The following is an 11,550-nucleotide window of genomic DNA, read 5'->3' on the forward strand; positions in this document are numbered from 1 at the left end:
ATCCGGGCGCCTGGCAGGCTGCCGGCATCGCCCCCCCCCCCCGCGGCCTGCCTCCAGGGTATGATTGGTAGACGTCGGTCGGCAACAGAGATCTGATTGGTCTGCTCTGGAGCTCCGCCCCTCCTTCCCTGTCCGAGCGCGTTGAGGGGGTGGAGGTTTGTTGGGTTCGTTGTGAAGTGGAGCCATGGGGGTGTATGTGGAGACGATCGTTCCTGGGGACGGTATGGGTTTGCCAAGGGTCTTCCAGGCAAGGGGGGGTGGCGGCCGGTTGGCCGCTCGGTACTCGGACTTGACGTTTGGGAGGCCTCGGGTCTGTGTGCCGAATCTAACCCGTGTCCGCTTGTGTCTTTACAGGGCGAACCTTCCCCAAGGCCGGGCAGCTCTGCGTGGTTCACTATACGGGTGAGTAAAGGGACCCGAGCGGGGCAGGCTCAAATGGATCCCCCGTGGCTATGATTGCCTGCCCTGGGGTACATGGAGGCTGAGCCCAAGTGTGCACGCATACACTCTAGTGTCGGGGAATGGACTGGCCGGCCGGCGCCTGTCGCTGTTTGGATCCTTGGGTTTTACTGTGCAGAAAGTGGGGAGGCTGAACATTTGCCCTGACCAAGTTTTCAGGTGGGATTCAGTCTTCGGCAAATAGGGTCACTTTGAAGGAGAATGGATTTTTGAAGGGTCCCTTGCAGAGTCCCAGCCTCTGTCCGCAGTTGCTAGCAACCACTAATAGATTTGATGTAAGAACATAAAGTCGCAGGAGTGAACTCCTTGGGCTTGCTCTGCCATTCAGAGACATAGAATTTACAGTGCAGAAGGAGGCCGTCGAGTCTGCAGGGCCCTTGGAAATAGCACTCCATGTAAGCCCTGGATAAAAGCAAATTACTGGAATCTGAAACCAAAATGGATATGCAGGAAAATCTCAGGTCTGGCAGCATCTGTAAGGAGAAAAAAGAGCAGATGTTTCGAGTCTAGATGACCCTTTGTCAAAGCCCTGACAAACCCCACTTAAGCCCATGCCTCCACCCCATCCCTGTAACCCCACTTGTCCTTTTTGGACACTAAGGGCAATTTAGCATGGTCAACCCACCTAACCTGCACATCTTTAGACAGTGGGAGTAAACGGGAGCACCCGGAGGAATCCCACACTGACACTGAGAGAATGTGCAGACTCCACACAGACAGTGACCCAAGCTGGGAATCGACCCTGGAGCTATGAAGCAACTGTGCCAAACACCATACTACCATGCATATCAAACAATCTGACTCAACTCTACTTTCTCATCTGCTTCCCATATCCCATGATTTCCAGAGAGACCAAAATGTTTATTTCAATTTTGAATATACTCTACGCTGGGGCATCCACAACGCTCTGCATTAGAGAATTACCAAGATTCACAGCCCGGTTCAAAGAAATTGCTCATCTCAATGCTAAATAATTAGACCCTTATTCTGAGACTCTTCTGGTTTTCCTGGGTTGGAGAATCAACTTCTCAAAAGTCTACCCTGTCCAGCGTGTTTGTTACAATGAGATAGCCTCTGATACTTTGCAGAGGATATAGGCCCAATTTACTCAACCGCATCATCGGACAATCCTTTCAGTCCAGAATCTAATCTGGTGAGCCTTTGCTGTGCCTCCAATATAAGTTAGATATGGAGACTGAAATTTGCACAGTACTCCAATTCTGCTCTCACCAATTGTAGCTTTAAAAATTCTTCAGACTATCTAACTTGGGTTCTGAGGGAACACCATATTTTGTGAAATTATTTTTTTGTTGAACTTAAACCTAAAAGCTGAAATGTTCTAGCCAACCGACAACTTGGTTCCCAGGATATGCGTGGAAGAGAAACAATGATTAGTTAAAAAATATGTGACAAGTTTATTTCACAATGGATGGGGAAGGTTGGAGCAATTGGTAGCAGGTTATATGAGAGAAAATCACTGCAAGATGAGGGTTTGGCCCAACAAACCTGTTAGCTTGGCATTCTTCCAACTCTGGTCTAGTACATCTCCAATCTTTGGTAGCTATGCCTTCAACTGCCTAGTTCTGGGATTCCCTCCCTAAACCTCTTTGTTCTACCACCTCTCTTCGCATAAGATGTTTTTGGTCACCCATCGTAATACATTCATCTTTGGTGGTAAGTTGTCTGATTATACGATCATGTTAAAGGTACTGTAGTTCTTGTCGAAGGGCATACATTTAATATAATTATCAAGAGATTAAAGGGAAAGGTTCGAGATTATTTTGTATAGTGCTGTGACTTGTACCTGGTCTACTAGAATCCATAATATCTCTGAAGGCAATTAAGTGGAAAATTTGAATAGATATAGGAAACCAGACCGAGTGGCTATCTTTTGAGATCCAGCACAAACACGCTAGACTGAACGACCACCACTATAGTTTATATACTAATTGTAAATTCTCACTAACAAAAAGAATCTGAGTGCAGTAAGTTAGCATGTGAAAGGCAAAAGACAGATCAATAAGTGAAACCTTTCATCAGAACTTAATCAATTGTGAGGCTTGGGTTTGCTTAAAACTGTTCCATTCAAGCAGATTTGTGAATTGACAGCTGACCTTGGTGTCAACTGGGGCGAGTACTAGAAACTGACCAGCTTGGAGATGGGCAGGATATCTACGGATCCTGATTACGCACAAATTAAATGTTGGTGTGTTTCCTGCACTTGAGGTGTCAACTGTTTGAATGCTGGCATTGTTTCAGTTATTGATTAAAGCAGCTTACTACTTGTTTCTCCTTTGAGTAGTGTTAGTAGATTGCCTTTTTGTTGGAATAGACTTTGAACAAAAGTTCCCCCAGATCAAAATGCCATTTCACATGCGTTTTAAACATTACCGTTGAAAAATAACACTGACATTTAATATGTTTGATATGTTTTGCAATAAGTTAATTGGTCAGTTTATGATCCTGCAAAACCAAATGTTACTTAAACTGTTCTAAATTTGACTGCCATTTTACAGTCAGAAGACCAAGTGACATGATTCAATCTCTGATCATGTGGTATTATGAGAGGGCCATATTGTTTTTTCCTGAAACCAGGGCTTGATTTCCTTTCTACCACAGGATTAGTATTAGCTTTGTTGTGTCCTGAAGGAGTGGATGGCAAAAGCTGCTTATTTTGTACTTTGTTCCCGTGAAACTTAACTCTTCCTTCTGTATCGACTGTTTTCGGCTCTCGCTATGTAGTTTGTCTCTTTATTTTCTAATTAATTCCACTACATCATAGAAAATGGTTCACACACCATGAATCCTTTTGAACTGAACCACCTCACACTTTTGCAATGTGTATGGAGGTGATTTGTGTTTGGCTCAAATAAACTTGGAATCCACAACAAATTGGTTGTAAACTGAATGATGCTCAACAGTGAATAACTAACAATTTGTGTAAAATATTTAACGTTGAAAAATTACCTGGGCACTTCACAAGTTACATAATCAGACAAAAAGCCAAAGGAAATGTTAGGAAGAGCCCTAAAAAAACAAGCATCCCAAAACCAGAAGTTGCATGCAGCAATTGCCTGAAAGAAATTGGGGATTTCAGCATTAATTTGAAAAATAACAAGCAAAAAACAGTTTATTCGCAATCTCTCTTTGAAAAAGCTGAGCATTTTCCGATTCCTGCAGTTTGCATTATTTTGCTTTAGGAACGGCCCAGGACCTACCTATGCAATTGGGAGTGATGGGAATTGGAACCTGTTTTATTTCAGATGTTGGGAGTTTTTTTTATTTCAACGTTGTTCCCTATTGCTTTTTCCATTTAAAACATGGAACTTCAACATGTTTTTGGGCCCTGCAACTTTGTTCTAGACAATATTTCTGTTGCAAGATTATTATAATTTCTTTTTATTGTAGTTTGCTGTTTATTTTCTTGTGCACGATATGATGGTTCTGTTAGAAGCAAATGTATCCTCCAATTTATTTTCAGCAGTGTCATACGGATTTGTTATCTCTCCCACTGAAGTGGGGTTGGGGAAATGGTTTCACCCGTTTGTTAATCTGTTTGCCTGTAAACAATACCTCAAACTAATGGATGGATTTCAACGAAACCTGGGTACAGATGGCCCAAGGAAGAAAAGATCAGTTTTTGGTGGAATTATGGCTCTGAATCCTAGAATTATTTTAAGGGATCTATCTGTTAATGTGTGGAGATGTGGTGAATTGACTTTTTCTTTTAGAATTTGTGGGTTCTATGTAAAATGTTGTGGATTGCCTCAGCTGCTGTGGTGCAGTTTGTCACCGCTGTCAAAGTGTGAACAGAGTTTTCAGAATAGATTGTTGGATGCAGATTGGCTTGAAGCCTCTTCAGTCAGATGGAAGCTCATAATAAAAATATTTTTTCTGCTTAGTCACAGAGCATCAACCAGGCAGGGAAAAGCCTCATGGAAGAGCTGAATAATTAAAATAACATTGAATTAACACAGCGCCCTATTATGTCCTCTCCACTTGTTAGTTTTGCCATATTAAAGTGTTTTTTCAAATTGGCCCCTAAAGTTGGAACTGCTTTGTAAAACTGAAATGTTCTTTGAACAGAATTTTTGACAATTTTGCGAAGGCACCATTTGTGCGTTCCTTGTGTATGCAGTTGATTAAGAAATTGCTCAGTCGTATATCCCTAAATATGCAGCATAAGGGTTGGTTTCTCATTTCCTCCCCTACGATCCTTATGCTCTTTCCTTTCCGTCCTGATTTAATTATTTCTGCTCCTGCATCCTCTTCCCTCCCCCCAATCCTCAAAGGACATAAAGTTGCCAGAGACGGAAAACATGGCAGGTTTTAGATGGATCAAGGCCCCTTCTGGGTAACTGGCCATTACAAGAACTCAGTCTGGAATTGCTTGTGTGACATTGATTTAGCAGTTGAGATTGGATGTGGGGAAGGGCTGGTTAGAAAAAGGAGTGACTTCATGTACTAGCTGAGTACAGAGACTGATGAATTGGTTCAGGTAGCAGTAAGAAGGGATGAATTCCAAGATACAATTGAAAGTAGAAATTTCTTTTTTTTTTTAAAGTATTTTACATAGAATTTTTTTTCATTTCATGTCCCCATTTTTGTGTAACTATGCTACTATTACTGCACTTTAGACGATTAGTTATTGTCGTGCAGGGTGTGGTGGGAGGTTTGTCTCTCGTAGCTAAGATAGTGGCCACTGTTGGCAGCTGTTCCCTTTATACTTCATGAGGTAATTTCCTCCTTGTTTTTCCACCATTCTCAGCCCCTCCTCTTCCCATCCCGCAGAAGAAAATAACCTGGGATTATATGGTTATTTCCTGAACTGGTTTCTAAAACTGTCTTAGCCAGATCACACCAGTAATGTTCCTTGTTACTGGAGGGCGGAGAGTTTACATTTAATGTCTTGAATCAAGTGTAAAAACCCAAAAATTCAGATATTCAATGTGGCAATATTACCTAGATGTACTGTCGTCTTAACCTTAACTGAGAAGGGAAAGGACTATCAGTCCATCTATCAGCTTCTGAAAACTGCCAAAATCTGACTGGCAAGTTACCCTGTTAAACTATTTTCCCGATGGAATAGAGTGGACCTTCATCCAGCAATTTACACATTTCCAGCAGCATTTCCCATTTCATTAAAGAACTTGCTCCAGGTGGGTACTGAGTTACAGCCTGCATAGTGTTTGGGAAATCCGTTGTTCGCTTTCAAAGACGCTTTTATAAATCGAGTCTCATCGTAACATTACTGGATGTTATTCATGGGAGATGGTCATTTGAGATCTACTCGCAAATAACCAGATACTTGGTGATTGGAAATCATATCCTGAGAAGAACCATACCAGTTCTCCTTCAGAGATAACCATAGTCATTTGTCTAAAATGCAGCTTCCTTGTACATAATTATACACTTGGTCAAAATCTTATGTGAGCTCAATACTTCAGTGCTCTAGGGTGTAAATCGAGCAGAGTTTGCTATTACCTCATTCTGGATTCAGTCAGACAGATTAGAAATTTAATTATAAAGTCTAATTTTGACTTGTATCTTTTTGACCTCATCTGTGACAGCATTCACCAGCTAATTGTGTGAATAGCAATGATGCGTTCTACTTCAGCAACAAAACTAGAGCTATAGCTGAACTAAAGGAGAAATGTGAAATAGGGCAGTCTTCTGAACTGAACCAGTTTGTATTCAATTACTGTGATGTTTTGATTGACCAATTTACTGACGGGCCTCACATTTTGCTGGTTACCATTCCCAACAGGGTCACTGAAGGATGGAACGAAGTTTGATTCTTCCCGGGACCGAGCTCAGCCATTTAAGTTTAAAATCGGTGAAAATCAGGTCATCAAGGGCTGGGAAGAAGGATTAGCTCAGGTAAAAATAAACTTGAATTTTGTCTTTTCTCCACCGTACCTTGAAGAGCTGACTTACTGGGTTATAATCCCAGAGTTGTTAGCCGCCTTCCCATGGATTGCGCAAATGACAATTCATGTGAGAATATACACACTGATTGCCACAGCAAGGTCTCTTGAGGTCTTCACTGAATACGCGCATGTACTCTTTTCCAGCAGTAGTTACTGGTTAATTATGGGTTTCCTCCGGGTGCTCCTGTTTCCTCCCACAAGTCCCGAAAGACGTGCTTGTTAGGTGAATTGTACATTCCGAATTCTCTCTCCTGTGTACCCGAACTGGCGCCGGAGTGTGGCAACTAGGGGATTTTCACAGTAACTTCATTGCATCATTAATGCGAGCCTACTTGTGTCACTAATAAAGATATTTTTCAACTCACGCCAAGCCCCATTTCCCCTAGGTGCTTACTGACTCATGTCAGCTCCCTGTCAAAGCAACATCTTTATTTTAAAATTCTCATCCTTGTTTTCAAATCCCTTCTTGGGTCTTAGCCCCACTCTATTTTTGTCAACTTCAAGCTCTCAACCAACTGAGGTTGCTGCATTCATAATTCTGATCTCTTGTGCATTCCCAATCATAATTGCTCCACCATTGGTGTCTATGCCTTTCGTTTTCTAGGCTTCAAGCGACATAATTCCCTCCTTGAACCTCTCTGTCTCTCCACTTCGCTTTCACCTTTAAGACACTAAAAAACATATAACTTTGACCAAAGTTTTGGTCCCCTGACCTTGTATCTCAATATCATGTATTGTTTTGTAATTCTCCTGTGAAGTGTCTTGGTATGTTTAATCACGTTAAAGGTGCTATATAAATGTAAGTTGACGTGGGGGAAAAAGTTGATGCTGTTATCTTTCTTCCTGTTGAACTCCCAAGCTAAGTTTCTAACTTCTCCAGTTTATAGAGGAAGCTTAATGTAGCCAAATTGGGCTTGACTTGTATATATAAGTTTTTCACATTTTAGTCATCCTATAGCTCTTAATTATCTTTTGAAAGTCTTTATTGCGTAGGCAAATAGAATACACAAGATGCGAAAGGTTGTTTTTTGAGGTGCTTTTACTCTCCTGGGAAGCACTTTATGCAGTTATGTGGCATAAATTCTTGAATAGCAAAATTGGAACATGACCCAACGCTCCATTACATTGTCAAATTGGGGCACTTAAAATGTCTGCCTCCATGCTGTGTCTAACTGAAATTTTAAAGCATACAGGAGATGATTAGCAGTACAATCCACTTACCCCTTTAACTCTAACTGCATTTGCAGTTTTTGAAGAAGCTGAGAGAAGATGCTGATGTTCTATGTGTTGCCTGTTTAACCAAAGTACAATGTGGGCATTGAATGAGGTCAGAATCTGGTTGTACAATGGTTTGCCTACCGTTCTCCCACCCACAATAACCTTCTGATACCAATGCCTTTGCTGGAGCTATAGTCTGGTTACTTGAATGAGGTGCTGGAGAGCTGCTTTTTGTCTGTGGAACTGTTAGCATGGTACATAATCTGTCCCCAGGATTTGATCTTGGGAACTTGAACAACATTGGGGGCTAGGATATGCATGAATTCTTGATTTCCCTGCATATGGAGAGTGCTGACATCGTCTTCAAAATACCCTGCATTTGGGGGGGTGTTCTCATGACTATTGTACATAAGAGGGATAAACTAATTAACCTTTAGCACCAGAACCTTTTTGATGTATTAATGCACTTGGCTTCAACTGTCCCCGAAGACATACTTTTCAATAACGTGTATTTTTGCACTTTGTCCCTGTACAAGGGCAGCACGGTAGCACAAGTGGATAGCACTGTGGCTTCACAGTGCCAGGGTCCCAGGTTCGAGTCCCTGCTGGGTCACTGTCTGTGCGGAGTCTGCACGTTCTCCCCGTGTCTGAGTGGGTTTTCTCCGGGTGCTCTGGTTTCCTCCCAGTCCAAAGACGTGCAGGTTAGGTGGATTGGCCATGATAAATTGCCCTTAATAACCAAAAAGGTTAGGAGAGGGTTATTGAGTTATGGGGATAGGATGGAAGTGAGGGCTTAAGTGGGTCTGTGCAGACTCGATGGGCCGAATGGCCTCCTTCTGCACCGTATGTTCTATATTTTAATTAAATTCTCTTAAGTTGGGACATGATTGGCTATCAGTCTGAATTTACAATATTGACTTTCTTAACACAATGTACAATTAATTTCCCCCACCATTTCCTATTTAAACAGACAATGTCTATAAAATGGCCCATGCAATCTCAGATCTGTTTTGTAGAGGTGGCATAGCCTGGGTCTGATAATTAGACTTCATCTTTTGTGTGAAATTCTCTTAGATTCCTGAAGCGCTGAATACAAAACAAGTTTCCTGCAAGCTAAAATGGTTCATGAAAGTTATTCTTTAATATTTACAGCAACAAAGTTTTAGGCTGTACACTTTATTAATATTCATATAGGCATGTTTGAATACAAGATACATCCCAAACCCTGTTTTGAAACCATGTAAAGGAACTAACTTACACTCAACTTCAGGTTTCTCCACACCTCAATTTTGAGGCATGTCAGAATTAGAACTTCGCCATTTTAGAAGTGAAATCAGGAAATGCTTTTCACACGGGAGTGGATATCTAGAATGTTCTCCCCAAAAGGCTGTGAATCTTGGGTTATTTGAAATGTTCTTGATTGTGTGATATATTTGTAATCAGGTATAAAGGGATCTGGAACAAAGACGGGTAAATGGAGTTAAAGTACAGATCAGCCATCCATCTAGAACATAGAACATACAGAGCAGAAAGAGGCCATTCAGCCCATCGAGTCTGCACCAACCGACTTAATCCCTCACTTCCACCCTATCCCCGTAACCCAATAACCCCTCCTAACCTTTTTGGACCCGAAGGGCAATTTATCATGGCCAATCCACTAACCTGCACGTCTTTGGACTGTGGGAGGAAACCGGAGCACCTGGAGGAAACCCACGCACACACGGGGAGAACGTGCAAACTCCGCACAGACAGTGGCACAGCGGGGAATCGAACCTGGGACCCTGGCGCTGTGAAGCCACTGCTATCCACTTGTGCTACCGTGCTAATTGAATTCTGATAAGTAATGCCAGTCAGTGATTACAAAATCGCTCGTTCAGAACCATCTCGGAAGTTGAGAATGTGCAAACTCCACACTGAAGCACTGTTGCTTCACAACGCCAGGGTCCCAGGTTCAATTCCCGGCTTGGGTCATTGTGTGGAGTCTGCACGTTTTCCCTGTGTCTACGTGTGTTTCCTCCAGGTGCTCTGTTTTCATCCAACAAGTCCCGAAAGACGTGCTGTTGGGTGAATTGGACATTCTGAATTGTCACTCTGTGTACCCAAACAGGTGCTGGAGTGTGGTGACTAGGGGCTTTTCATAGTAACTTCATTGCAATGTTAATGTAAGCCTACTTCTGACAATCAAGATTATTATTATTATTAGACCGTGACCCGGGGCTGGGACCGAACCCGGGTCCTCTGCGCCATGCTATGAGGCAACAATGCGAACCACTGCGTCACCGCGCTGCCTCATTTTTGACATTGTTCTATGTTTTCTTTTAAATAGTGTCGCTTCTTTGTTTTTGAACTTGATTCGAATGCTAGTCTGATTAATTAGATCTTATATTTGGGAAAGAAATTCCAAATTGACCAGGTGGTGGCATTTTGCTTTGTCGTATTCCCATTGTTCACTATTATATTGTAGGGGCCACACATTATTCAGAAATTCTTCCTGGATTTGTTGTTTAAATGTTTTTTTTTAAAAAGCTGTGTCACTTTATGCTCAAATGTGTTAATCTTGTATTTTAGATGAGTATTGGGCAGAGAGCAAGACTAACCTGCACCCCTGACTATGCTTATGGAGCTGCTGGCCACCCTGGTGTCATTCCACCTAATGCTACTTTGATTTTTGATGTAGAGCTCTTGAAACTCGAGTGAAAGCATTATTCGGTAGGTGGCATTGCAATCAAGTTGAAAGGACACAAAGAAAATCAGTTTCTCAGGTCTGATGTTGCTATCTTTAAAACAGAAAATTGGAGTTCAGAGTAATCAGTTTGTCTTTTTTTTGACAGGTTTGTCTCCTGCTTTTGGCACATAAACATGAGCGAGCTTGAAGATTGTGTATTGAATAAGCAGGGCTTGACTATAGTCACACTACATTTCCTTCTCCATCTACTGTACAACCTGCTGTGTCAGCAACAAACCTGCTTCTCTCATGTTCATTTTGGGCTGTAACTTAAAAACCTGATCTTAATCCTGAACGTTATTTTTTTAATTTTAAATAAAATCATGCTTTGCTTTCAGATAACTTTAAGTTGCGCATGATCAAGTATTAACATCAAGGTGCCTGTCAAGTAAAAAGGAAAGTTGATCATTTATGACATACTACTTAACATTAAATTGTTAAACATAAGATAATCATTTTGAATTGACTTTATGCCATTAACTGAATGAAACCCAATGACAATGTGGTATACAGATTGCAGTCTTTTTAAACATGTCCATCTTTATAGAGTAATTATTCACTATTGTGGCCTGCTTGTGTTGTCTAAACGTACACTCATCCCAGATAGTATCAACACAAATTTATTGGCGATTATCCAAAACTGGGGGGGTTCAATTGATCCATGGTCAAATACAAGGTTTATTTTGGAGGTGGGATCAGTTTATTTTCTGCCAATACTTGCTTGAAATTTTACATAGTACTTTTTTAAAAATCTGCTAGTGCAAAGAGCAAATCATCAAGTAATTTTTAACTTTGCATGTAGTGATTTCACCAACACCTCGTTCATACTTTCTGATTCCACGTGTGCTGGTACCTCAGAATATGTTTTTTTATTCTGTTTAACTTGGGACAAAGTGGTGCATTCTGAAGTTTAAAATTCGGCACTGGGTAGAAATCAGGATTTTTTTTTTATTGGGGAGAGGGCACTAATACCTTGTACATTTCCAAAAAGTCGTCATTCCCTAATACAAATGGATGATTCATACATTGTTGAAGACATCCAGTGATAGCATAGGTTATGAATCATAGGAAAGGCATCAAAATCATGGGGGCTGGGCTGGCAAACTTTAACAGTACTGATTTAATGATGATGGGACTGTGGAAGTGTAAATTTTCCAGTTATGAAGCTAGACCTCTCAGTGCTGTCAATGGGAAATAAATACTGCACCTGTTCCAAAG

The 11,550-nt window shown here is 41.4% G+C and overlaps 1 protein-coding gene across 1 annotated transcript; it reads left to right on the top strand.

Moving 5' to 3' along the window:
• The first annotated feature begins 78 nt into the window (after positions 1-78).
• LOC140428630 (peptidyl-prolyl cis-trans isomerase FKBP1A-like) lies at positions 79-11,064 on the top strand. Its single transcript, XM_072515294.1, has 5 exons — positions 79-221; positions 355-402; positions 6,227-6,339; positions 10,176-10,316; positions 10,439-11,064. The coding sequence occupies exons 1-4, from the start codon at positions 185-187 to the stop codon at positions 10,302-10,304; spliced, it is 327 nt and encodes a 108-aa protein (XP_072371395.1). The 5' UTR covers positions 79-184; the 3' UTR covers positions 10,305-10,316; positions 10,439-11,064.
• The last annotated feature ends 486 nt before the right edge of the window (positions 11,065-11,550 follow it).

The sequence above is a fragment of the Scyliorhinus torazame genome, chromosome 8 (genome assembly GCF_047496885.1).
Source record: "Scyliorhinus torazame isolate Kashiwa2021f chromosome 8, sScyTor2.1, whole genome shotgun sequence".
Lineage (NCBI taxonomy): Eukaryota > Metazoa > Chordata > Chondrichthyes > Carcharhiniformes > Scyliorhinidae > Scyliorhinus > Scyliorhinus torazame.